The sequence below is a fragment of the Eretmochelys imbricata genome, chromosome 24, assembly GCF_965152235.1.
Source record: "Eretmochelys imbricata isolate rEreImb1 chromosome 24, rEreImb1.hap1, whole genome shotgun sequence".
In the NCBI taxonomy this organism is placed as follows: Eukaryota; Metazoa; Chordata; order Testudines; family Cheloniidae; genus Eretmochelys; species Eretmochelys imbricata.
Genome location: NC_135595.1, coordinates 8,696,292 through 8,723,579, shown reverse-complemented (window position 1 = coordinate 8,723,579; position 27,288 = coordinate 8,696,292). Strand labels below are relative to the sequence as shown.

At 61.5% G+C, this 27,288-nt stretch overlaps 1 protein-coding gene across 29 annotated transcripts in view; it reads right to left on the bottom strand.

Moving 5' to 3' along the window:
• Positions 1 to 4,037: 4,037 nt before the first annotated feature.
• The window catches only part of CELF3 (CUGBP Elav-like family member 3), a 35,643-nt gene continuing 12,392 nt past the window's right edge, over positions 4,038 to 27,288 (bottom strand). Inside the window, exons 3-13 of one of the 29 annotated variants that reach the window (XM_077840843.1) lie at positions 11,661 to 11,709; positions 10,700 to 10,828; positions 9,338 to 9,417; positions 7,338 to 7,481; positions 6,719 to 6,869; positions 6,395 to 6,544; positions 6,237 to 6,302; positions 6,082 to 6,084; positions 5,731 to 5,832; positions 4,745 to 4,888; positions 4,038 to 4,165 (exon numbers count right to left, since the gene is read on the bottom strand). In XM_077840843.1, coding sequence (XP_077696969.1) covers positions 4,038 to 4,165; positions 4,745 to 4,888; positions 5,731 to 5,832; positions 6,082 to 6,084; positions 6,237 to 6,302; positions 6,395 to 6,544; positions 6,719 to 6,869; positions 7,338 to 7,481; positions 9,338 to 9,417; positions 10,700 to 10,828; positions 11,661 to 11,709 — 1,146 coding nt within the window. Of the gene's footprint in view, positions 4,167 to 4,744; positions 4,889 to 5,730; positions 5,838 to 6,081; positions 6,085 to 6,235; positions 6,303 to 6,394; positions 6,545 to 6,718; positions 6,870 to 7,337; positions 7,482 to 9,337; positions 9,418 to 10,699; positions 10,829 to 11,660; positions 11,710 to 27,288 lie in introns of all 29 variants that reach the window. The other 28 variants (XM_077840851.1, XM_077840853.1, XM_077840857.1 and 25 more) reach the window with 28 other exon arrangements.

The following is a 27,288-nucleotide window of genomic DNA, read 5'->3' as shown; positions in this document are numbered from 1 at the left end:
GGGCTGGGGTGAGGGACTGGGACCAGGGTGGGGGAGGCCTCCATGCTAGGCCTGCTGTCCGGTAGCAGGGTGCTGGGACCAAGCTATCGTCCAGCGGCACGGAGCCCCAGAGCCGGGACCTGTGTGCACATTGGTGGCCTGATCTCACCCCACGGCAGCAGGATTAGGTCCCCCCTTCACTCCCCTGGGGCGGCTTTCTGCCCCATGCTGGCATATGGCCAGAGCAGCCGGGCTCCAAATCTGGCCCCCAGGCCCGGAGCCTGCCGGCAAGAGCAGGCAAATGAGGCCTTTGCAGGGGCTGAGCTGAATCTGGTGCTAACCGACGAGGGGTGACTGAGAGATGGGGTCAGCAGGGGCTGTTTTGTATCCCCACCCCCGCAGCTCTGCCAGTGCCCCTCACTCCTGATCTGCAGCCCCTTGCTATCCTAGCCCTGGGCTCCCCCTCATGGCTTTCCTCTCCTCACCAAACTGTGTCAGACAAATGCCTGTAATCCAACCCGCCCTGTTCTCCCCAGCAAGCAGCTCTGTCCCAGTGCCCACGTTTCCCCCTGCACACCCTGAGGCTGGCGTTTCTACACACGAGGGCCCAGGCCAAGGCCCAGGCATGATGCCAGAGGATGCTGCGGGTTCTCTCACCCTCAGGCCATTCAGCCGGGGGGGGGGGGGGCTGAGCCTGGCTTGTGTTTGTAAATTTCAGCCTCAAAGGTCCCCCCTGCTACCCTCAAGACTCATCACCCTGCAAAGCAAACCCCATTGGCTTGGTGAGCAGGGCACTTCCACCTCCCCATTTCCTGTGTGAGTCCCTTCGGGGGCAGGCACCCAGCCACTAGGGTCCCCTGGTCCCGGTCTGTTCAGCCTAGATCTCCCCTGCCTCCGCTGACCGTGGCCCAGCGGTGCAGAGAGTGTGCAGCGACTGTGGCATTCTCTAGGCACCGAGAAACAAAGGATGGGCTTGCAGAGAATGGCCTGAGCTGGGACCCAGAAGACCTGGGCTCAAATCCCTCCTCTGCCACAGATTTCCTGTGTGACCTGGACACTTGTGACTTTTGTTGTTCTGTGCCTCAGTTGCTCATCTGTACAATGGGGTCAATAATCCTGCCTCTCCCCTAACTCTTCATTTGTTTAGAGCATAAGCAACTTGGGGCAGGACCTGCCTCTCACTGTTTGTGCAGCACCTGGCATGATGGGGCCCTGCTCTCAGTCGGGGTCTCTGCAGAGCCTGGCACAACGGGGCCCCAATCTTGGCTGAGATCTAAAAGCTAATGCAATGCGGATTACCGTAAATCCTTAAAGAAATGGAGCCTGTCACTGCAACGCAGTTGAGCCCCTCCCTTGGTGGTGTCCCTCTGTCTCTTTTATGTGCAAAAAAGAAACTACGTTCAATGACAAAGACTCCACAAAACAAATGACCAAGCAAAAACCAAACCAAAAAACCAAACCAAAAATCAAACCAATGCAGAACGAGAAAAGACCCCGTGAGCCACGCACGGAGAACAGTTATCAGAACAAAAGCAGGATACGTTCACGTGCCACGACACACACAGACACGCACAGAACCCCCCCCCCCCCGCCCCGCCCCACGCTACGCCGCGCTGGGGGTCTTCACCTGGCTGAGACAGGGCTCTGCGCAGCACAGCCGGAAAGAACTGCTAGCAGGAGGTTATGTTCTTCTTTCTTAAAATACAGGGTGAAATTCTGTTATACAGATCTCTAAGATAGTGGGGGTGGGGTGGGGGGGTCAGGCTACATGCGTGTTAGCTATGGAGATATAGTGCATTATTTGTGCGGGAGAGTGGAGTGGAGCAGTATTATCACTGTTATTTTAATGCTTGAGCTGGTGGGACTTTGGCATGGTGTGGCTTTTCTTTCCACCCTGTATAAAAGCCTTCAGGGTCCTTTACTGCCCTGATGAGTCAGACTGTGGGCTCTTTGGAGCAGGCCAGTGGCTCATTCTGGGTCTGTGCAGCGCCCGGCGCACTGGGGCCTTGATCTCAGCTGCTAAATAATAATCCCATGTGTGTGTGCACAGACTCTGGGTGCCTTTCTGCCCTCTGTGGGGGGGGGGGGGGGGGGGGGAGGGCGGCGTTGGCGTGGCTCCGACAGGCTTGGTTATTTGAACGGCTCGATGAACAGGCCAGGGAGCGGCTGGTTGCGGGTCTCCTGCTTTCTCGCTGGAACGGGAAACGGCGCAGAAATTTTGCAAGCCAGATGTACGTTTTGTCCAAATTTCACATGTTGCCACGTGGCCCACGGACCCTGATTCCACGCAGAGCTGGTTAGACAACTGGTGTGTGTGTGTGTGTGTGTCTGACTGTCCAGGTGTGTGGCGTAGGGGCATGCATGTGTGTGTGCCTAAGCATGTGTGTGTACATGTATGTGCTCATGTGTGTAGAGCTGTATGTCTGCATGGGCGTGTGCCCAAGGGCATGTATAGATGTGTGTGCAGTGTATGCGTGCGAGTGTATTTCTATGTCCGTGTGTAATATGTGCGTGCCCTTGAACATGTGCATGTGTCTCCGTGTGTGTGTGTGTGCACATGTACCCGTGTGCCCATGTATGTGTGTGCATCCGTGTACCCATGTGCCTGCTCTGTTCATTCCCTCTGGGGCACCTGGCATTGGCCATGGTTGGAAGACAGGCTATGGGGCTTGAGGGACCCTTGGTCTGACCCAGGGCAGCCGTTCTAATGTGTGTGCGTGCGTGTATCTATGTGTGTGCCCATGAGCGTGTGCCCATATGCATGTATGTGCCCGAGCATGTGCGTGTGGACATGTGTGTGTACGTATGAATCTGTGGGGACCTGTGTGTGTATATGTGTGCCCACATGCATGTGTGTGTGTGTTTCCACATACGTATATGTGTGTCCCCATGTGCATGTGTAAATGTGTGTGCATGTCTATGTGTGCCCGTGTGCGTGTGGATGTGTGTGTGCCCGTGTGTGTCTCTGTATGTGAGTGTGTGTGTAACTGAGTGTGCCCGTGTGTGTAGCTGTGTGCCAATGTGCGTGTGTATACCTGTGTGTGCTCGTGCGTGTGTGTAGCTGTGTGTGCCCATGTGCGTGTGTATATCTGTGTGTGCCCATGCATGTGTCGATGCGTGTGCCTGTGTGAATTTGTGTGCACCCGTGTGGGTGTGTATCTGTGTGCGCCCATGTGCATCTGTTTGCGCCCGTGTGTGTTTGTAACTGTGTGTGTGTATCTGTGTGTGCCCGTGTGTGTATCTATGTGCACCCGTGTGTGTTTGTACCTGTGTGTGCCCATGTGCGTGTGTATCTGTGTGCACCCATGTGCATCTGTGTGAGCCCATGTGCGTGTGTATCTGTGTGCACCTGTGTGTATCTGTGTGTGCCCCTGTGCATGTGTGTATCTGTGTGTGCCCCTGTGCATGTGTGTATCTGTGTGCGCCTGTGTGTATCTGTGTGTGCCCCTGTGCGTGTGTGTATCTGTGTGTGCCCCTGTGCATGTGTGTATCTGTGTGAGCCCATGTGCGTGTGTGTATCTATGTGTGCCCCTGTGCGTGTGTATCTGTGTGCGTGTGTGTGTATCTATGTGAGCCCATGTGCGTGTGTATCTGTGTGCGCCTGTGTGTATCTGTGTGTGCCCATGTGTGTGTTTGTATCTCTATGTGTGTATCTGTGTGTGCCTGTACGCGTGTGTGTGGATGTTTGTGCCTGTGTAGCAGGGGAATCACAAAAATGCCACTGAGATTTTACCCTTTTTAAAAATCAAACTCTGAAATTCCTGCTACGATTTTCCGGGGCCCTCGGCTCAGTCCTGCCTTGGGCTGGGGGCTGTCGCCCTCTTGTGGCCAAAAGGCCCCAGGGCTGTACACCCTGAGAGTGGAGACACCCAGCCTGGGGCCCTGGGGGAGGCGTTACCCCAAGGGGCTCTGTCCGGCGGGAGGTAACACAGCCAGGGCCTCACCCCCGCACTCCCGTTATGCTGCAGTTCACCAGCCCAGACTGCTGTGCCCCCCCGCCCCCGGGCTGTGTTTTGGGGGGTCCCTGTGCACGGGGGGCAGGGCACCCACCTGAGGCCTTAGTACGGCCGGTTGGCGTCTTTCGGTCGCTTGAGCTGCACTTTCAGGCGCTTCATGCCGATCTGGAAGCCGTTCATGGCCTGGATGGCAGCCTGGGCGCTGGCGGGATTGTCAAAACTTACGAACCCTGGGGAGGGGGTGGGGGGTGGGCGCCGGGGAGGGGTAGAGAGGCAGGGGGAAGGGAGGGGGGCAGAGAGAGGCAGAGAATGCTGAGTGGCCCTGGGAGACCCAACTAGCCCTTTGTTCACAGCTAGGGCAATGCCCCCTTGGCCACTAAGCCACTGGCTCGGGGTGGGCAGCTCCGCACCCGGACTCTCAGCTTGGCACCAGGGCTGCAGTATGCCCAGCTGCCCTGTCCTTGGGGGCCGGGGAGCCCGGGATCTGCTCCCTGAGGCTCAGGTCTGGGGGCATCGATCGGTGGCAGGTAGAAGGTGCCTGACACAGGGTTTGCTCCCTCATGCCAGCTGCTGTGGGTGACAGGAGATGGGGCTAGGAGAGCCCTGGTCTGGGCAGATCTGCTAAGGAAGCCAGCTCAGCATCCGGCTCAGCGTCAGCCCCTGTCTACACTAGGGGTTGCAACAATCCTTTGCCTGGGAGTTCGGCCCCTCGCCCCAGTGCCCATTGGCTGCTCCTGCTGCTCAGCGGGCCGGCCACTGGCCCACAATGCAGCAGGAAGGGGCTGGGAGACCCCATTGGCTGGCCTTACCGAAGCATTTGCTCTGATTGGTCGCCCGATCCACGAAAACTTTGGCAGAGATGACATTCCCAAAGGGCAGGAACATCTGCAGGATCTCGGAGTCAGTGAACTCCTGGGGCAGGTGGTAGATGAAGATGTTACAGCCCTCGGGGCCTGCGGGGAGGAGGCGGGTGAGAGTGGGCAGCTGCTCAGGACACTCCAGGCCCTGGGTTCCCTTAGATGCCCCCATGCTGGGCCCCTGTTCTAGATCCCACACACACCGGGCCCCAGTTCTAGATCCCTCATGCTGGGGCCCCTGTTCTAGATCCCACACGCTGGACCCCCTAGAGCCTTCTGCTCTGGACCTCCCATCCTGGACTCCTCTATACCCTTCACTCTGGATACCGCAGTCTGGACCCCCCCCCATTCCAGACTGTTCCAGATCCCTCGCTCTTGACTCCCTGTTCTAGACAACTCTATATCCTCTAACTGGACCCCCACATCCTTGACTCCTCTAGATCCCACTGCTCGGGACCCCTTTAGACCCAACAGTCTGAACCCCCATTCTGAACCCCTCATTCTGGCCTCCCCAGTGTGGACCCCTCTCGGTTCCCCTGCTCTGGACCCTGTGTTCTACACCACTCTAGATCCTCTCATTCTGGCCACCATTCTGGATCCCTGTTGATCCCCCATGCTCTGGACTCCCTCTGTGAAGTGGTGGGGTCCTCAGGGAAGATGTGGAGGTCCTGAGGTGCACAGTGAGGCAGGTCCTTGGTGACCCCAGGCCACATCTGCCCTCTCCCTATTGAGCGGCATTGGGGCAGGGCTCCTGGCAATAAGGGATGTCAGGGGCCCAGGGGCAGAGCTGGGGGTGGTTTCAGGGGGACAGGGCCTGGGGGAGTGGCGCCTAGTGGGTGCTGGGGGGGGACATTGTTGGAGGGAGTGGTGCCTAGGGGGTGTTGGGGGGCAGTGACGGGGAGAAATTGGAGGGGGCAGCGGCTCCGGGCCCCACTTACCTTCCCGTTGCTGCTGTTGCTGGGGGGGCGGCTGCTGCGTGAGGATGGCCGGCTGCTGGGGGAAGGCCGGGCTCACCAGCCCGTAGGCAGCAGGGTAGGTGGCTGGGGCAGAGGCAAAGGAGGGCGTGAGCGACCCCTCGGCCTGGGCCTACGCGCCCCCAAGGGAAGGATCTGGGCCCAGGCCTGAGGCCCCCTCCCCCCATCGCTGGCCCAGCTCCCTTCCCCCACTGCTCCCCACTCCCCCTGTCCCCCCAGGTCCCTCCACCCGCAGGGAGCCCCCTCCTTACAGCCTCAGTCCCCCTGGCTGCCCCCCAGCCCCACAGCCCTGGGGGGTGAGGCCGTCACTGCCACGCCCTGGTGCTGCTCAGACCTGGCGCCAGCGCCCGGGACGTCCCGCCATGCTGTTGCCTCCACCCCCCCCAGCCCCCTCCCCGGCTCGGGGCCCCTTCCAGCCCCCCCCGCCAGCCGCGGGGCTCCTTCCAGCCCCCCCAGCCCCGGCGCCACACCTGTGTAGTGCTGCATCCCGGCGTAGGCCTGCTGCAGGGGGTCCACGGGGGCGGCTGGGCTCTGAGCTGCGAGGGGAGACGAGAGGGGCAGGGGGTTACCCAGGGCTGAGCCGGGGTGGGGGTGGAGGGGAGAGGCAGGGCAGGGGCGGGGCGCGAACCTGGGTACGGGTGGACCCCGTTGGTGTAGAGGGCCTCGGAGGCCGGCTGCCCCGTGGTCTGCGTGGGGACCGGGCTGTAGCCGTTGACACTGAGCGTGGCCGGGATGGCGGACACGGGGGTGGCGGCGATGGCAGGCGGCGTGCTGGTACCTGCGGGCGAGAGACGCGGTGGACGAGCGGGATGGGTTCGGGGCTCTCCCCCCCACCCGTGAGGAGATCCCGGCTTACCCACCCCCTGCCCCCTCTGCAGCCTGCCGCCCGGGGGGGCTTTGCCCGCCCCGCAGACTCCCCGGCGTGGCCCCTCCTGGCCCGCGCCCGCCCTACCTGAGGAGGGGGTGAGGGGCGTGAGGGGCGTGGCGATGAGGCCGTTGGGGTTGATGGTGGCCATCTGCTGCATCTGGACGGCCGCCATGGTGGCCATGGGGTTGAGGTAGGCGGAGTGAGCAGCGACCAGGGCTGCCTGCTGCTGCATTAGCTGCGGGGGGAGAGAAAGAGACGGGGGGGCGGGGGGCGGTGGAGTCAGGAGGTGTCCGCTGGGCTGCTGGGGGGATGGGGGTCGGCCTGTCTGCAAGGGCACAAGGACCCGGGGCGGGGGGGGGAAACGATGTGCCCTGCTGTCCTGGCCCCCGCAGCTGTGCCGCTGCCCCTCAATCCCGACCCGCAGCCCCAGCTAGCCCAGCCCTGGGCTCCCCCCATCCCCCAGCTCTGCCGGTGCCCCTCAATCCCGACCCGCAGCCCCTTGCTGTCCCCGCCCTGGGCTTCCTCCCTCCTCCGTCTCTGCCGGTGCCCCTCAATCCCGACCCACAGCCCCCTGCTGTCCCCGCCCTGGGTTCCCCCCATCCCCCAGCTCTGCCGGTGCCCCTCAATCCCGACCCGCAGCCTTGGCTCGCCCCCCATGCCCCTGCTGAGAGTCCAGAGCCCACATCGGCAAGGAGCCCCTTACTGCTTGGGTGTAGGCGCTGTAGGCCCCAAACTGCAGGGCAATGGGGCTGAACATGCCCAGCTGGCTGGCCACCTGCTGCATCCGGCGCAGGCCCCGCTCCTTCTCCGTGTCGGCGAATTTCACCACCAGGCTGGAGGAGGCGCCCTGGGAATGGAACCCCCCGCAAGGGGGCTAGTGAGACAAGCAGAGCACGGTGACCCCCCCGCCCCACCCCGTCTGGCCCCTGCCCCCGCACTGCCTCAGCCAGCCGGCATGACACCAGGCCCCAGCCCCTCCTGCAGCCTCCGCGCCTGGCAGCCTCCTGGGGAGCGTGGGGGGGGGCCAAGCTCCCCTCCTGTATTAAGTACCTGCTCCAACCCCCTCTGCCCATGCCCAGGATGATTTTAACCTTCCTCAGGACGTAGGACCTAGTGGATATAGCACTGGCCTAAGCTTCCAGACAGCAGGGTCTCTTCCCGTCTCTGCTGCTCGACGAGCTTGGGCAAGTCGCGGCCTTGCTCCATGCTTCGATTTCCCCACCCGTCGAATGGGGCGAATGATCCCAACCTCGTTTGCAAAAAGGGCTTTGGGGTCTACGCATGAGCATGGCTTGGGATCAGAGCGACTTGATCTGCCCGTCCTGCCAACGTTTTCGAGACTCTGAACAATGTTCCCCGCCCCGACTCGGGGTGAAAAGTTGAAAAGCTGGAACGTTTTCCTGAAGCGCCTAAGAAAAGTTCCTTTCGGGGCAGCCTGGACATTTGGTTTCTTTGATCGATGGGTTTCCAGCTCACTCCAACACGCTCACGCCGCAAACTCCAAAGTTGCCTCGACCAGGAAAATGGGCGTTTTCTCGTGGAACGTGGAAGAGGGACGTTCGGACGCTTCCCAAGCGTCGTTTACCCACGTCGAGAAATTGTTCCCAGTCCAGACGTTCCCACGGCAATGGAGTTGCCCTGTCGGCGTTTTTCAACTAAAAAAACGTTTTCTCGGAAGATTCCCGACTGACTCTCGAGGCTGCAGTGGTGAGCTCGCTCCATCAGGGGGCAGAAGAGCCTCAGGCAGCATCCTTGCCCCCTGCCCTGGCGCTGAGCTGGGTCCCTTCCAGGTGGCAAGTCTGGGGGGGGAGCTGAGATTTGGAGCTGCCCACATGAGAGGGTGCGAGAGGCAGAGGGGGCTGGAGATCCTTGGACAGGCAGACAGGGTCGTGCTGCCCCGCTGGACCCATGCCTGGGTGCTCGCTGACTGCCCGATTGAGGCTGCAGGGCGGATTAAAGGCCTGGAGGCACGAAGGCCCTGTGGGGTCCACGCAGCCCGTGCCCCTCGGAGTCCCCAAAGGATGGGGGTGTTGGAGCAGGAAGGGCCTGGGGGCTGTCTAACATTCCCAGCCTGGGCAGACAGACTTGCGCTAGCCAGGCTTCAGCTCAGCTGGCACGCTGGGGCGGCAATTCAGGCTCTGGAGCCCCCCCCGGCCCCCTGGCTCTGAGCTTGGGCGCCGGGAGCCTGCGTCTCTGCCAGAGCCGCAGCCTCCACCTGGCTGGCAGCGCGCTGGCTTGGGCCACGCTGGCGTGAGTCCGTCCACCCAGGCGGGCTGGCTCCCAGCTGCAGGGTAGATTCCCAGGATGCTGCCCAGGAGCCCGGCCCTGTCCCCTCGGACAGACAGACAGACCCGGCATTGTTCTCCGACACGTGGTGGGGGAAGGGCTTAGAGGAGCCTGGATCTAACCCTGCAGTGTCTCAGTGGGCAGGGGGACCACGAGCGCCCAGGGAGGCCCAGCTGGGTTGATGAGTGCCCGGGGAGGGGAGGGTCCAGATGGGTCAGTGAGTGCCCAGGGGGTTCAGCCGGGTGAGTGAGTGCCTGGGGGGGCTGGGGGGCAGCCAGGTCGTGAGTGCCCAGCATCTGCCCTGGGAGATGAGGGGTCTGGGAGCCGAGTCTAATGCTGAGCTCCCACCGAGGGCCATGCCAGGAATCGCCCCCTCTCAGCCTGCCCCCCACCCCCCTGATTGCCAGCATGCCTTACGGGCAATGTCCGGCTGCCGTGCAGCGTGTTGATGGCGGCCTGAGCCTCGGCGTGGGCCTGGAACTTCACGAAGGCACAGCCTGTGGGGAGAGAGAGTCAGTGCCGTCGGGGGTGTGGGGGGATGTGGCAGGGCCTGAGTGCACACAGATACCCCGAGTGCACCCCCCTGAACGCACGCAGACACCCCGAGTGCACCCCTCCGAGCGCACACAGACACCCCGAATGCACCCCCCTGAACGCACACAGACACCCCGAGTGCACCCCCCTGAACGCACGCAGACACCCCGAGTGCACCCCTCCGAGCGCACACAGACACCCCGAATGCACCCCCCTGAACGCACACAGATACCCCGAGTGCACCCCCCTGAACGCACACAGACACCCCGAGTGCACCCCCCTGAACGCACGCAGACACCCCGAGTGCACCCCTCCGAGCGCACACAGACACCCCGAATGCACCCCCCTGAACGCACACAGATACCCCGAGTGCACCCCCCTGAACGCACGCAGACACCCCGAGTGCACCCCTCCGAGTGCACACAGACACCCCGAGTGCACCCCCCTGAGTGCACATGGATACCCCAAATGCACCCCTCCGAGTGCACACAGACACCCCGAATGCACCCCCCTGAACGCACGCAGACACCCCGAGTGCACCCCCCTGAACGCACGCAGACACCCTGAGTGCCCCCCCTGAGTGCACATGGATACCCCGAATGCACCCCCCCAAGCACACACAGACACCCCGAGTGCACCCCCCTGAATGCACGCAGACACCCCGAATGCACCCCCCTGAACACACGCAGACACCCTGAGTGCCCCCCCTGAGTGCACATGGATACTCCGAATGCACCCCTCCGAGTGCACACAGATACCCCGAATGCACCCCCCCAAGCACACACAGACACCCCGAGTGCACCCCCAGGAACGCACGCAGACACCCCAAGTGCAACCCCTGAGCGCACACAGACACCCCGAGTGCACACATGCTCACAGCCCTGCCCCCCTCCCCCCCCGAGCCAGGCACCCCTGTACAAATGTGCCCTCCCCTGTCTCCACCCATGAAGCACACAGCCCTGGAGCAGGGCCCAGCTGTGCAGCAGGCAGGGGTGACGGGCGAGCAGCCAGGGAGCGTCACCCGGGACAGCTGCAGGGCCTGGGGTCGGAGGGAGGGATAACATGGGAGAAACGAGCAGGAGCCCTCAGGCCACCTGGTGGCCAAATTGCCTCTTCCCTGCAGCACAGCACCCCCTACTGCGCCCCCCACCCTGCTGCTGCAGCACAGCGCCCCCTACTGCGCCCCCACCCCACTCCCTGCTATGGGGGCAGGGCCAGCGGCAGGGGCCCGGGAGTGGTACCTACCTTTGCTGGTGCCGTCTGGCCCCCGCAGCACTGTGCACTCATCAATGTTCCCAAAGGGCTCGAACATTTTCCTGACGTCCTCGTCTGTCTGCTGCTTGCCCAGCATCCCCACAAACAGCTTCCGGTCTTCTGGCAGGGAAGAGGCAGTGCTCAGTGGGGAGGGGGCTCATTCGCCCCCCCACCCTGCCCTGCCCGGGAGCACAGGGAGCCTGGGGCGGGGGTGTTGGTCACAGAGCACGGTGCTGAGGGCCAGATGCCTCCTCTCACCCCATCCACTCGGCCCAGGCTGGGATCACGGACTGCAGGAGCCAACCACTAGGTTGATGATGGGCAGGCCCCGGGGGTCCTGGATGGGGGGGTATGTCTGTAGTGGGCACTGGAGAACATCTCAGCTACGCTTGGCTGGATCTTTCTACCCCTTGGGCCTAGGCTGCCAATCCGTCCACCTGTCCTTAGTTAGCTCTTTCTCTCCAGACCCTGCTCTGTTTGTCTGTCCCTATCCTTAGATGCTAGAATGCTAATCTGTCTGTCTTTCTGTCTCCCTAGATCCTGGCTGATCTATCTATGTATGTATCCATCCCCTCCATATCTAATCTATCTATCTATCTATCTATCTATCTATCTCCATACACCCCCTCTATCTATCTATCTAGCCAGCCCCCTGGTATCTGCAGGGAGCACTGTTTGCCCTGCCCAGTATTAATCTGATGTCACAAGAGACCAGGGTAGGGAAAGCCCCAGTCAGAAATCCCGGGAATGTGAAGGGGGGGACTATTGGAAGACCCCCCCCATCTGATCCTAGCTTTGCTCCCCAGAGACTGGGAGGCCCGGGGTCAATGCTGGAAGTGTGTGTGGGGGTCCTGTCGGGGCAGGGAATTACCCCTTTGTTCTGGTGGGGGTTTAACCAGGGGTAGCTGGGGTTCCAGGGCAGCCCTGCCCCCTCCCCACGCCCGGCGGGTACCTCCTCTGCTTTCGCTGTCTGCTGGCTTCACCTGGATCGGCCGGTTCATCTGCAAGGGGGAGAGAAAGAAGAAACATTGAGGACGCGTGCAGGCAGCCCCTGGCGCTCAGAGAGCAGGGCGCCCCCGCCGGAGATGGAACCATCCAGCAGCCAGACCCCACCCACCCCCCAACAACGAGGCATGATTCCTTCGTAGGGAGAGAGAGAGCCTTATCCCATCATACAGAGGGGAAACTGAGGCACAGGGTGTCTGTGAGGGTGAGTCCTGGGTCCCCTTTATTTAGTGTGGATTTGATCCAGTGCGAGGTGCACAGGTGACACCTGGGAGAGCCAGGCCTGCACAGCACAGGGCCAGTTTCCCTATCTATTGCCACAGCCCTGCCCAGGAGGGTCCCACCCTGGGCCCCAAGGACAGCTCGGTTTGTAGCCAGCTCAGGAGTGACCTCTCTGCGGTGCCTGCCAGCCAAGTGCCTGTCCCTGGCTACTCACCAAACAGCCAGGGTTGGAACTGAACTGGGGGCAATGGCCCCGTGTCCCATTTCCCGAAGCACCCAGTCTCCTGCCCTGGGGCTGGATCAGAGCCGGAGCCCCCTGGAGGGGAAAGGCCCCATGTCCCATTCCCAGTCCCCTGGAGCCAGCCAGTCCCTGCAACCTGGGGCCAGATGTATCCTGGTCACCTAGTGGGGAAAGGCTCCGGAGCTGGCCTGGCCTGGCTGGACACAAGCTGGTGGGGGAAGGAGTAGCCAGCAGAAACCACTGACACCCCCAAACCCAGTGTCAAAGACCCCCCTCCCCGGCTCCCTGCAGGAACACTGGCTCCACCCCGCGCCCTGCAGCCCTGTGACCCCCAGAGCCGTGCTTGGGCTTTGGGTCCAGCACTGACTGGGAGGGGAGAATGCCTCCTGCCAAGCCCTCCACCATGCTCCCTCCTGGCGCAAAGCCAGCCGGCAAGGGGAGGGTTAACGCAGAGCCATGAGATTAACTCAGCAGGTCGCTGGGACAGTTCTGTAAAAGCATCTGTAATCATATTAAAGGAAAGCAGCAGCTTGGAGGGGAGGCAGCCCCCCCGCCCCTCCGACTACATGGCAATATCGTAACCTCCCCCCCGCAGCAGGTAGGGTGACTAGATAGCAAGTGTGAAAAATCAGGACACCTTTTTCCGGGGTGCTGGTGATGGTAGAGTTGCATATATAAGACACAGCCCTTACTAAAGGGATGCCTGGTCGCCCCAAGAGCACCGCCTGGAGCAAGGGGATCTGGGAAGAGAGACACCCCACAGGCAGAAGCCGGGGAGCAACTGCGCCAGCAAAACCCCAGGGGTGACCGTCATCTCCAGACGCTGGGAAGTTTGAGGGTCCCGGTCCTGATCCTGAGCAGGTCGATCCCGAAGGTGGGTGGGCGCCATGACCAGGCAGGGGAGCAGCCAAAGGCATGGGAAGGGAAGAATGGAACCCAGACGTCCTGGCTCTCAGTCCAGCAGCCCGTGCCCTGGCCTGCCCCTTTCTCCCCACGCTCCTGGCAGTTCAGCCTTCCATGGAGGTGACTGGTGATCACCTTTGAGAGAGAGATTTAGGCCCAATTGACAATACGCCAGGAGCTGGGGGGCTTCAAAACGAGGCCACATTGAAACCGTAGGGGTGCGAGTCTGTTCAGACAGGTGTCAATCAGGGCTAGCCCCTTGGTCTGGGCCGGTCACCATGGCAGCCGAGCGCCTCACCATCTTTCCTGTATTGACCCTCCCAGCACCCCTGAGAGGCAGGCCAGGGCTCTTATCCCCAGTGTACAGATGGGGAAACTGAGGAGTCAGTAGTTCGCTGCCTCACCCGATGGACTTTTGAGGATCTGGCCCAAGGTCACACAGGGAGTGCGTGGGACAGCAAGGATCTGAACACAGGGCTCACAATAGCTCTCACCACTGGGCCATTTTTCCTCCCATCCATCCTTCCCTAAGGCATTGGGCCGGATCCCCAGTGGCCTCCACTGACTTCAATGCAGCGACACCAGCTGACAGTGGCCCCAGCCCCCCATTTACCTGGACCCACGTGCAGTCCCAGCGCTGCCCCGCTGACTGACCACAGGGCTGGTGTGAGCAGGAACACAACTTATCCGGAAGATCAATAAGAAAAAGGCTCCGGAGGGCACCTGTGCTTATCGATCCCGCGCTCCCAGCCTGATCACAGGCATGGGCAGGCAGAGGCATTGCCAGGATGCCAGCGTGGCTATTTGGCCCCATGCTGGGGCTGGGGGATGGGGACTGAAGGCCGCGGGGGCGATGCCAGACGCTGCAGTATCCCGGTGCCCTGTGATGCAGCTGGCATGTCTGGAAGGGCATTGCCCACCCACTCTACCTGCTCTTTGCACCTTGTGTCTCTCCGGGGAGGGCATACATGGTGGGCGGGGATGGGGGGGCACAGATCCCACCCAATCAGTGTAATTAAAGCCCTGCTCCTTGGCCATTGGATCAATTATTACTAAGATACTGAGCTCTATTGATCAGGCAGAGATGGTGCAGGGTGTGTATGTGACACCCCAGCAGGGCTGCACCCCCTTCCCTTCATCCTGCTCGGTCGGCCTCCCCAGCAAAAGGGCTGAATCTAGCTTCAAAGCAAATGCTGTCTCACCAGCCGGCCCAGTGCAGGCTAGACATGGGCTGTCTGGCAACCTCACCCCCAAGCCCTTTTCAGATCAGCCGGGCTATTTATCTGCCTGCTGGCTCTAACTGTCTGTGGGATCCACCTCTCCCTGTCATATCTGTCCATCTCGTCATCCATCCATCTCCCCACCTATCCATCCACCTGTCCTTCCAGCCAATCCATAACTGTCCATCCAGCCGCTAATCTGATCTCTCCAGCCATCCATCTCAAAGGCACATATCTCCCTGCGAAGTGTCTAGCCAGAGATCCCGGCCCCCTGCCCAGACACGTCTCACAAGCGGCCTGTCACTCACTGCTGTTTTAGGAGCAGGTAAACCCCTCGGACGCACCCCCCTGCCCGCCTGGCAAGAGAAAACACACCCCAGTTCCCCAGCGCTGCATCTTCCTCCACGTCCTCCCGCCTTGCTTTGTTGCCAGGTTATCTCTGGTTGCCACAGCAACCGGTGCAGCATGGGGACCGCTTTTTCCTCTCGTGGTAAAAAAACAACAGGGCCTGGCAGCATCCCAAGGAGCTGGGCCTTTTCAGAGTGGCGTGGCGCCCTGAGCCGGGCATGCAGGCTGGCAACTGGGCACACAGGCCGGCAGACGGTCCCAGCCCACAGCGGGGCAGCGCCCCTGAGTTTTCAGCCCCTTTAGTGCATCGGGAAAATGGTCCTGGCAAGACAGACCAAGAGATCAAAGGTCTTGGCTTATGCCTAACCAGGGCGAGGTTCCCAGGCCCCCGTTCGATCCCAGCCTTACTCCACCTTGAGGGGGCAAGAGGGGAGCTTGGTGACCCCCGAAGCTCTCTGGACATGTCTTTCTTTATTCGAATATGCATGACGGTAGCATCCAGATGCCCCAGCTGAGCACAGCCCCTCCCCCAAAGAGCTTGCAGCCTGAATAGACAAGGGGAAACTGAGGCACAGAGTGGGGCTGGGACTTGCGCACAGTCACCCAGCAGAGGTGGGAATAGCAGCCAGCTCTCTGAAGTGCCAGGGACATGCCCTAACCACTAGGCCACACCACACCCCCTCCTGAAACTGGGGTGAAGGGGAACCAGACAGAGACAGGCCCACAATGCCCATTTCACCAGGGCTGGCACCACTGCCCTGGGCTGGATTTGAACCGGCACCCTAGAGGGCAAAGACTCCTATTGACAGAGTCCCGCTCTGTGTTCGGCCCCTGTGCTAGGGCCCCGGGGGCCCAGCTATTAACCCCCACAGCAACTGGCGGCGCCAGCAGGGGAGACGTGGGAGCTGGCGGGGCGCACTGGGGAGGGGGTGACCCCACTGTACGCAGGGAGCACGTGTGGCTGGCAGAAGTGGGGGGTGAGGGCGGGGGGGACAAAGGGCCATGGACTCATCTCCTGGGAAAGGGGAGACAGCCCAAGAGAACAGCACCAGGGACTGCAACACAGCTGCTGTTCCTCGGGAGAAACGGCTGTCTCTGCTGCTCTCCCCCAGGCAGGGTTTGGCTCCTCTGGGGTGGAGCAGCTGTTTATACAGAGAGCACAGGGCCCAGTGCTGAGGTGCAGCCACCTCTGGGGTGGGGGTGGGGCGGCTGTTTATACAGGGAGCCCTTATCCATGATAACACCCTTGTGGCTGGGATGTGGCCACCCCACCATGCCAACCACCAGCCCCAGTGAAGCACTGCAGGGTTATGCTCTACGGCGCATGGGGAGCCCCATAGAGACTTGAGCTTGCCAGGCCTCAAGCAGCCAGCCAAAATCCCCACTCCTGGTGCTCACAGAGACTGACTACGGGTAGGGCATTGGAGATGGATGTCTCTGGAGGTGAGGGCTGGGGGGAGACGTGGGCCGGTGCTATCCAGCCGGCCTTGTCCCCCAGCGCTGGGGCCGCTGATGGCTTTGGCAGGACGTGGATACCCACCACCAGAACACCGCCGGCAAGGGCTGGTGCTGCCCCCCAGGGAGCTGCTCCCAGAGCCTGGGTCGGACTGTGGCTGTACATCCGGGCAAGTCAGCTAGGTTGCAGGCCCTGAGCCCCATTGCACGGCAGGGAATCGCGCCCCATCCTGGCAGCTCAGCCACGCTGCTTTTTGCACCCCCCCTGCCAAAACCAAAGCATTTGGAGCGCTGCACGAGCAAATCTCTGCAGGCCGGCATTGTGGGGCGCAGCTAAAGGGGGCAGGGCAGTGGAGCGGGGGGGGCACGTGATCCTCCATAGCAGGTGCTCTTGGCATGAATCAGCTGATTAGCCGAGGGGCTTTACAATGAGCCAGGAACTCGGGGGCTGACAAGGAAGGAGAATTAATTGCAATAACCAGGGATACCCCTGCTCAAGCGTCTCACGTCACCGGGAAGGCTCAAGGTCCGGGCTGGGTTTTTGGGGAGTCCTCCCCACCCCACGAGCCACGTCGCTTTCTGCGTCCATGACAAAGTCGTCGCAACCTCACCTTCGGGGCCGTCACGCCGGGGGAGAAAAAACCAGCAGATGCCTGGTAACCATGGCAACCGGAGAATATGAACCATGGCAACCGCCCACTCAGCCCCAATTTACCCACTGCGTTACCTAGTAACCACGCTGACATCACCATTTATCTTCACAAACAATGCCAGGGTGGGGGGACGATTTGAGCAAAGGGGAAGAAAAACAAAGGTTGGGGTGTGTGTGTAAAATCTCCAAAATCTTCAAGTGGGAGGTTGGGGGTGGGGGGAAGTCCCAAGGGGAAAAGGCAGAAATACGCCCCCCACCCCCCGGCAACCCCGCTAAATAGCCATCCCCTGTCAGCTGCTTATACAGGCCTCCCTCACCTGGCACTGAGATGCGGCCATGTCTGGGGTGGGGCGCAGGGGCTGCTTATAAAGGTACCAGGTACCCTTCATCTGACAGCCACATGCAGCCATGTAGTAATTCTGGGTTCCCTTGCCCAGCACTGAGATGCGGCAAGCTCTGGGGTGGGGCAGCTGTTTCTATAGGGATGGCTCACCCAGCTCTGCTCGACGTCTCTGGGGTTGGGCACTAGGGCTAAGTGCCCTTTGCCTGGCACCCAGATGCGGCTGGCTCTAGGTTGGGAGGGCGTGGACTATAATTAACACAGCAACACCCTGCCATGTACCAGCCCGGTGGTTGGCGCTGGGCCCAGCCACCCCAGAGGGTCACCCGGCTGGCGCTTTGTGTCCCTGCTCAGGACCCTAAGGGTGTCCGGGCAGCTGGAGCCGGAGCCCTCCTGTACCACAGAGACCATCAGCATCTGTGAGCTGGCCGTGCCGCGTAACAGGTTCGTGCATCCCAGGCCCAGCCCGCACCAGCTCTGCCTGGCCCAGCATGCCAGGTGCCTCCTCCAGCACCACTCTGAGTCCCTTCCAGTGCCCCCATTGTGGCAGCCGGCTCCTGCACCGGGGCAGCGCCCTGCAGTTCGGGCGTCGTGCTGGGGGCGGGGGCTCACCCAGGGCTTTATTAGTAATGAAAGAGGCGCTGGGGCTCAGCCCTGACAAGCCCTGCTGCCTGCTTGCCAGTCTCGGGGGTCCCTCTCTGGATGCCGGTGCTGGGGGGGGGGAGCCCCTCCATCCTTGGGGAGCAGCCCTGAGGGCACAGGAGACGCCAGGCAGCTCCCAGCTGCTGGAATCAGCCGCACAGCAAAAAGGAGCGTGGCCCGGGCATGCCTCTCTCCTGCCCCTCCGGACCCTGCCAGCGCCTGGGGATTATGCAGCGATTACCCATGTCCCCACGGGTGACCACCTGGGGTGGGGCGGGGGGAAGGGGCTGCTGGCTACATTGCCTAGCCTGGGCTTCAGACAGCTTCTAAGTGGGGGGCGGGGGTGACCCACTGCTCCTGGCCTGGGGGATTCCCAGCCACGGGCCAGTGGGCTCCTCAGGGTTAATTTAGTCTAGAGAGAATGAAAACAGGGCTGGGCTTAGCTCCTCCCCTTAGTTTGAAGGAGACACTTGGGGGAGGAAGGGGACCCCCCCCCCGGTCTCACGAGGGGCACCTCAGCAGCGTTGCTTTGCTGCTCGGTACCATCCCTTCTCTCCTCCCAGCCTACCCGCCCCAGGGGCTGGAAACGGGAGTCAGGCTCCCAGGGCCGCAGGGGGCTGGCGGGAGCTGCGCAGTGGCATCCCCCTGACGGAGGGCCCAGGTTCAAATCCTGGCATAGGCAGAGGGAGGCGGCTGGCCGAGGCCTGGTTCGGCTTGTGGCCAGGCTGCCTGTGTGACCGACCTGGAGTTTGAGAGCGACTCTGGCTGGGCCAGGCAGCAGCTCAGGCTAGCCAGCCGGAGTGGTTCCCTCTGCTCTTAGCAGCTAGCTCAGGGGAGAGCCAGCCCAGCTGGGCCGTGGTCTCCGCTCACGTGCCAAGCCACGGCTCTCTGATCAGATCCCACCTGGCCAAGCCACTGAGATCCGGGACTGAGCTAGTGTCCTAACAGATCAACAACAGCTGGCGCAAAGCGGTGGCCCTGACACTGGCTGCAGCAGAGGGGCCCCCGTTGCTGGGCGCCGGTGTGGCCAGCATCTGGGAGCTGTGGGACGAGGGAGACACTGGGAGATGCTAAAGGAGAGACAGCTGGGCCTAGTGGGGAGGGCACTGGGCTACAAGCAGGATGCCTGGGTTCAATTCCAGGACTGACACTGACCACAGGCAAATAATTTCTCCTCTTTGGGCTTCAGTCTCCCCTCCCACCTGTGTCTATTCAGCCAGGGAGCCCCGGGTCTGGGCAGTACCTAGTGCAACGAGGCCCTGATCTCAGTTACTCTGTGTCTGGGCAGTGCCCGGCACGACGGGGCCCTCTGATCTTGGTTACCATTTGTGACACCTGATGATAAACCCCTGAACAGAGACATGCAATCGGGTAATTGTTGCTGTCAAGACCATCCCCTCTGTAACTGGGGCAACTGGCTGAGGGGCAGTTGCCATGGTAATAAATACCATCCTAGGATGGAGCGCTTGGCACAAGAGACTCAGAGCCAGCGGCTGGGTTCGAGGGAGGGCTGGGCAGTTTCATGGGAGTTAGCTACAAACTCTCCAGCTCTCCCGCGTGGGGACGTGACCCCATCACTGCTGGGGCCAGCGAGAAATGTGCTTCCCTTCAGCCCCCAACCTCATGCAGAACTGGCAAGCTGGCCAAGTGCATTGTGGGACTGTGGGGGCATGGGCCACTGCCTGGGAATCCAGATTTTAGAGCCCGATGCCCTCAGCCGGGAGGGGAAAATTCCCTGTTCTCTTATTAACCAGAAAGGAGAGCACAATTATTGTACTGAGCAAGAACTCTCTAGCGAGCCAATGGCTGTTAGAAATGAAAACCCGTCAGGTGCTACATATCCCAAAGAGGGGAAATAAATTAGGGACTGGCCCTTTGGGGGATATAGCTTTCAGCCCATCCCACCCAAGCCCCCAGAAAGATTGCACGCTCCATACCAGATCCCCTCCCCAGCCCGAGGCACCATGTGCTCCTCTCTGTTCTGTCATGGGCCCGGGAGCGTTCTGCAGGGAGGGGATGTTTGGGTTTGCACAGTGGTCTCTTAAACAGTCAGCAGGAACCAGACTCGTGGCCCAGAGGCAGAAGATTCTGAGCTGCTTTGCACAAAAACAGAGACCCCAGGAGGCCCCAGTCACTGGGTGACCCCAGGAGCTGCCACCCAGCCTCTGAGTGAGGGTGGAGCCGGATGGCTTGGCCTCCTCGCGGGGATAGTTTTTGGCTGGCGGAGGTCAGGCTGAGGACGTGCCAGTGACTTGATCCCCCTGCCCCCCAGATCAGAAGGCAGCTGCTCTAATCCCACCCCTCCAAATCCCTCCTGCCCCTCCCGCCTCGCCTGGGATTTACCACGCATAAATCCTGGGATTATCCAATCAAATTGAAAGCTTCTTAGGTCCCGGCGTGCAGTGCGAGCTCCATGCCGGATCGCAGCAGTAACGCCGTCTGGCTGGTGGGGTTCAGGGACCGGATCCAGGGCAGAGGACGAGGGAGGGGCGAGTGGGAGAGCAGCCAGCAGAGCAATAGCAAAGCGTCCCAAGATCAAGTGATCCCGGGGGTTGGGAAGGATCCCAGCAGATCCCAATAGATCACCCTGGAACCTCAGCCCCAGTGAAGCTGAACCCAGCCCCCAGGCCACTCTTTGTCCGGGGGCGTGGTTCAGGGCTCAGGGTGAATTGTGGTGGGAATGAGAAGTGGTTAGTGCTGGCTGGGGACAGGCATCTGGGGCAGAAGAGCTGTGCAAACTTTCCCTACCCCAGCTCTGCCACTGCCCCTCAATCCCGACCCACAGCCCCCTCCTATCCCAGCCCTGGACTCCCCCTCCCCCAGCTCTGCTGGCGCCCCTCAATCCCCACCCACAGCCCCCTCCTATCCCAGCCCTTCCCCCCAGCTCTGCCGGTGCCCCTCAATCCTGTCCCGCAGCCCCTGCTATCCCAGCCCTGGGCTTCCCACCACACAGCTCTGCCGGTGCCCCTCAATCCTGACCCGCAGCGCCCTGCTACCCAGCCCTGCCTCCCCAGCTCTGCTGGTGCCCCTCAATCCTGTCCCGCAGCCCCTGCTATCCCAGCCCTGCCCCCCCAACTCTGACGGTGCCCCTCAATTCTGACCCGCAGCCCCTGCTATCCCAGCCCTGGGCTTCCCACCACACAGCTCTGACAGTGCCCCTCAATCCTGACTTGCACCAGGGCAGGGAGGGGGCATGCGCTGGTTACAGGAATTGGCTGTCGGGAAAACCCCAGGGCAGCTGCCAGGCCGCACACCACCAGCCAGTGCGTTAGTGGAAGCGGATACGGGAACGAGCCCACGCGGCCCCAGTCTCCATCCCACAGCCAGGGCAGGGGTCAGCCGGGGGGAGGCAGGAATGGGTTTCGTTTAAGGTCCAAGGTCCCATTGCTCCCCCCTATCACAAGCCAGCCACGCTGGGAGCTTCCCCCTGCCCTAGATCCCACAGAGCTGTGGTGGGAAGGAGACTCTGAGCCGGCGGGAGCTGGCTGGGGGGGGAGAGGGGGGTACAGGGGTTGCATGGGGAGAGGATGTGAAGGGTGGAGGCTGGGGGGGCATGTTAGGGAGTGGGAGGGCATCTGGGTGCAGGATATTTCGGGGCTTGGGGCTCCCAGAAGCTGCTGGGGTCAGAGGTCAGCAGAGTCAGGCTGTTGGGGAGGGGGTCAGAGCTGCCCCCTCTCCCTGGCCCTATTTCCTCCTAACAAGGGGGTCAGCTGCTGTCCCCCACCCCTGCAAGCTTGGCTGGGGGTAGGGGAGCAGAGCCCCCTGTTCCCCATTAGAGTGAAGGAGCCCAGAGCCAGTGATCGTGGGGGCTACAGATCCCTGTATGTGTCCTAGAGCAGGGGGCTGGGAGCCAGGACTCCTGGGTTCTCTGCCCAGCTCTGGGAGGGAAGTGAGGACTAGTGGCTATCACAGGGGAGCTGGGAGTCAGGACTCCTGGATTCGGTTCCCACTCCTGGGAGGGGAACATGCTCAAATGAGACCGCCGTGTACCTCTGCCCGGGCACAGGGCCCCACGAGGCCACCAGCCCTCCCCCCTCGGCAGCTGCTCAGGAAGCAGACCTGGCCCCAGACACACGCACAGACTGGCTGGCGTCGCTGCTCCCAGATGTTGCGGGCGAGTCCCCCCCCCGGATAGGCCCTCGGCTTTGTTAGCTCAGCCGCCCCCTGTCCCCAGCGCACCTGCCCCGCAGACTATGTTTACCTGGCAACGAGTCATTATCTGCCCGCTGGTTACCTAGCTACCGGGCTCCTGGTGTCCGCGCCCCGCCAGGAACAGAAGGGGCTATTTATAACCCAGCCGGGCACCCGCGGCCTCCCCAAATAAAAGGGAACCTGCCAGTGCTGGGTCCCTTCAACCACCGCTCCCATACGCTGCGGAGATGGGCACATTTGCTACCCACAGATCAGCTGAGCCAGGGCTATGCCTAGCAGGTGGCACCAGGATATGTCTGTTTCTATGCCCCATTCAACACTCAGTCTCTCAGGCAGGGATGCCAACCAGGGGACCAGTCAGTGCTCAGGTGGGCACAGGAGATGTGGACCCCCCCCAGCTAGGATGTGGGCAAAGACCCAGCAAACTCGAGTGGAAAGACTCAGCTGGACCTGAGGCCCTGGACCAGCTCGGCCCCGGAGGGTTCCATCCGCTTGCACGCACGTGCAAATGCACACGGATCCCCTGCTCGCACGCACGAACACACGCGCCTCCCCTGGCACATGCCGGCAAACGCGCCCGCCTCTCCTGCCCTGCCACAAATGCACACGCGTGCACGCGCCCTCCCTCACGGACGCACACACGCCCTGCATGGGCCAGCGCATGCCTCCGCTCGTACGCAAAGGCACGCAGCATCCCCTTGCACACGTGTGCTACACACGCGACCCGGCACCTGTGTACACATCCCCCCACCCCCCACGCATACAGGCGCAAATGGTCACACGTGTACCCCGGCATGCGTGTGCATCCTTACATGGGCACAGCTTGCTTGCACATGGAGTGGTTATAGACACCCCCCTGCAAGGACTGAAAATTCAAGCCTCTCCTCTCCCAGCCAGACACAGCCTCTCACCTACTGACACCCGGACCCCGGACCACCTGCCCTGGGAGAGGGGGCGGCGCCAGGCACCCTGACCTGCCCGGGCAACAGCTGCCAGGCCAAAGGGGGAGCTCCTTTAAATCAACCCAAGAGACAAGCGAGCGAGACAGGAACAACAAAGCTGGAGTGCTGGGAAAAGGGACAGGATGGAGAAGGGGTGGGGGAAAGAAGCGGGAGCGGGTGTGTGGGGGGAAACAGCAGAGACAGACAGACACACACACACAACACAGCGTTTACTAGGGAAAAGTCTGGATGCCACACTGGGATCCTGTGGGTGAGAGGGCGGGGGGAGGGACTGGGAGGCAGGACTCCTGGGTTCTATTTCTAGCTCTGGGAGGGGAGTGGAGTGGAGTGGAGTCTAGTGGCTAGAGTGGTGAGGGGGCTGGGAGCTAGGACGCCAGGGTTCTATTTCTAGCTCTGGGAGGGGAGTGAGGTCTAGTGGGTAGAGCGGGAGATAGGGCGCCTGGAAGTCAGGACTCCTGGTTTCTGTCCCCAGCTCTGGGGGGTGTAGGGTCCACTGGGTAAAGCAGGAGGGCTGGGAGGCAGGACTCCCAGGTTCTGGCCCCAGCTCTGGAAGTCGAGTGAGGTTGAGGAATTGCAGATGGAGGGAATGGGAGCCAGGACTCCTGGATTCTGCTCCTATTTCTGACAGGGAATGGCATCTAATGGTTAGAGTGGGAAGCTGGGAGTCAGGACTCCTAGGTTCTCTTAGCAGCCATGGGTAAGGGAGAGGTGTCTAATGGTTAGAGCAGGGTGTGTTGGGAGGGAGGGGATGGGTCCAAATCTGTTCCATGGCTCTAAGCACAGTATGCAGATGCCACCTTGATCCCTAACATTGTCCTGGATTCCTCCCCACTTGGTATTTCACCCGCCCCTCCCCCCGCGCCCCACCAGGGTCTCAGACTCCCTCCCGTCCCCCACAATAAGCTGTTCCTGCCAAGGAGGTTTGTGACCCAGGGCAGGGTTAGTGACCCAGAAGCCTGATGCATGGAGCCTAGAACTTGGGGTCTAGAGACAAGCAGTGACTCCAGGGTCTGTCTTGCCGCTGGGGTCGTCATTCACACCTGTGCAAAGCAGGTGTCCCCTTCCTCCCAATGTGCTGGGGGGGGCATTTGTGCTGGGCACTGCTTTACACCCTCGTTGCACACTCAAAATGATGGCACAAGAGGGCGAGGTGGGGGGTGCAGTGCAGAACCAGGATGGCAGTGTTTGGGGGGGCATTAAAAACCCACCATATCTCTCCCTCCCCCAGGGACCCTACGTTGTGGGGGCTGCTCCCTGGGGACCCCCCCCACCCCAGGTGACGGTGGGCATCATGCCCTGCAGCGGGAGAGCTGACACAGCTGCACCAAGAGGGGCACCCTGTGATGGTCACCGTCTCAGCTGAAATGTTTGGGCCTGAGCGAGCTCTAAGAGCAGGCTACGTAGCTGGGGTGGTAACAACTCCCCTCGCCTGTGGGTCAGGCCAGCGGAGACCCAACCATGACACACAGTCTCCCCGGGGTTCCACACCCACACCTGCTAGCAATGCTATGCACTAAACCCCCCCCACGGTCACTGAGACACACCCAGAGCCCCAGGCTAACAGACGAACCCTGAGAAGCCAACCCCTGCCAGACACAGAAAACACAGACGTGCACACACCAGGAGCCGCCGTAAGAGGTAGGCAAAAGACACACAGATGCACACATACTAAAAACACGCACGCGCTCGCATGCCACATGCCCTGATTCCCTGTCGCCCTGCACCAGGCCCGGGCACTTACCCCAAATGGGTGTAACACATGGCATTTCATGCCTACTTTGCACAGGTGCTAACGCACGGGACAGGGTAGTGTTGACCTAAAGTGTGTTATAAACGTGGGCTTCTACACACAGACACACATGCATGAGATCACGCCGGCACACGGCTAAAAGTTACAGAGAACCGTGTCCACACCTGACTCACACAATCCCACACTCGTGCTAAACACACACACACACACAGAGGGAAACACACACCCAAAGGCTACGCTCCCAGCTCCATGGCTACATACTCCAAACCCAATCAGAGACAGGCGCACGCAGCAATCCACCGGCACATAAAGGGCCGGGGAAGAAAAGCAGGTGGCGAAAGGGGGTGGAAAAAGCAGAATAAAGGGAATCTCCGGAGACAAAGCCCCCGCTCTGCAGCATCTGCTCCCAACGTTCAGAAGGGAGGAGGCGAGAAACAAAGTATCTGGCCCCCTCCCTCCCCAGGCAAAATGCACTTGGATTCTGTGTTTGTGCTTCGGGGGGAACGATGGAAAGCTAGTGGAGGGGGGTAGGACAAGCAGAAGATGTCGCCCTTTCTTTCGAGTGTGGCGCAGTGGGGTGGGAAGATGTGGAGAGAGCAAATCCACCCCCAGTGGAGCTGGTGTCTTGGTGGGAGATGCCCGCGAGGGTTGCTATGGGGATGCCAAGCAGCCTGTCTCCTCCCAGCCTGGCGCCGTGGTTCCATCAGGCCTGTTTTCCCACCCAGAGGCATGGAGGGGCTTTATTATTTGCCCTTGTTGTTCTCCAAGGGACAGGAGACCTTCCCTGGCCGCGCCCTGCCCTCCCGCCCTGGGCAGCCCGGCCACTTCGTCAGCCAGCTCCTGCTTCCCTGCCAATCCCCCCTGCAGGGCGTTGCTCCCCGGCAGGGCTGGGGTCCCCGGCTCGCTGCTCCCCACTCACCGAAGGGAGGAAATCTCAAGTCACGGTCTGTGTGGAATCCGCCTCCCTCCTGGACATAGGGAGCCAGATTCGGGGGTCAGGCCTCCAGGGCAGAGGGAGACCTTCGGCCTTTGTGGCTTTCCATCAATAAGCCAAGGCAACGCGGCATGCTCAGCTGAGGTCCTGGACCCAGCTCTAGACAGGCCAAGCCCCTTCCCCATCGCGGGGTCCAAAGTAAGTCGAGGCTCTGCTCACCGCCTGCCTGGGGCTGGGGAGGGTCCCATACAACTCCCTGGCTGCCCCAGGGGATGGCAGGGTGGGCATCACACCCAGGAGAGGATCGAAAGCCCTGGGGCAAACTAGGCTTCAGTTCTGTCTGTGCCAGGCCCCCACCCCTGGCATACTGTGGGGCAGGGCAGGGCAGGGCTGTTCCTCCCACTGTGCACAAGGGAGTGGTGGCCCAGAGAGGCCCAGATCCTCGTTGGTGTTTAGGACCAAACTGCCATCCAGAGGCCCTAACGAAAGGACAGCGTCTGGACCACAATGGCTTAAAGCCCCTGGGACCCCATCTGGGACTGGCCAGCAGGATCAGTGGCAGATGTGGGGCAGTGGTGGGGAGTTAGGCGCCTCAAGACCTCTGAGGATCGGGGCCCTGGGGACTTGCACCATGCAGCCTGGGATTCAGGCCCCGCAGCCCCTGAGGTGTCTGACTCTGTGGCTATCGGGGTCACCCTGGGCCAGACACGCGGACTGGGAGACACCAAGCTAAAGATCTCTCCTGCAAGGACCCGCCAGAGCCCCCAAGAGCTCAGCCCTGCCAAGGACCCCCGAGCATTGGATCCCTGCTCAGCCAGCAGGCCCCAGGGCAGGGAGCGGGGAGAGAGCGCCGCTTGGCAGTGGTTTTCCCCGGGGAGCTGGAGGAAGGAGGGGGACAAGCAGCAGTCCCAAAGGTTCCCGCGGGAGGGAGCATGAGACCAGGCCAAAAAATGGAAATCCTGAGCAGTGCAGGGCACCTTCCTCTACCACTGATTCCCCTGAGGGGGCCTTCGTGGATCAGCCAGGTCCCCAGTGTCTTTACCTCCCACCCACTCCCCGGACACCCCGGGGAAACATCAAGCCCTGCGCGCTAGGCCTGTTTGGCGGGGAAGACACGACAGGCACTGCTACAGGACAAGGGGGCGTGGTGCTCCCATTTGACAGCCGTCTTATTAAAGTGATTGAGATCCGCCAATCCCGCCAGCCTGCTTCTCGACGCACATGTGTGCGTGGTCCGCCAGCAGCAGAGTTCCCATTAGTCAGGATCTTGACGCATTTCCAGATGCGCCTGGCCCGGGCGCGTCGGCTTGCCAGGGCCCTGGCTCACCAAGCTTGCGGAGGGCAGGGGGAAGCTGTGGGCAGCTTCTTGCTAATTCTCTGCACCGCTAGGTGCCCAAGCAAAGGGCCATGTCTCCACATGAGCCCCCAGCCCCTGTTCAGGCCTGGGGGTTGCCCCCCACTAAGCTGCTCCCCCGACAGGGAAGCAGGACAGTCTTAGTGCTGGAAGAGGAGTGTGATATAGCTAGGCAGGGAAGCGGGAGTCCAGGATTCCTGGGTTCTATACTTGGCCTTGGGAGTATGGCCTTGGGGGAGTTTGCTTTCACTGCTAGGTGTCACTGGTTCAAAGCCCTGCTCTGCACAGTCTAGCTGGTGGTGCTGTCAGCGGTTTGGTGGCCCCTGAGTGAAATGAGTTTGTTGGGCCTCAGCACAGGGCTCTGTTCTCTAGACGCCCACCTGGCACCATGACAGCACCC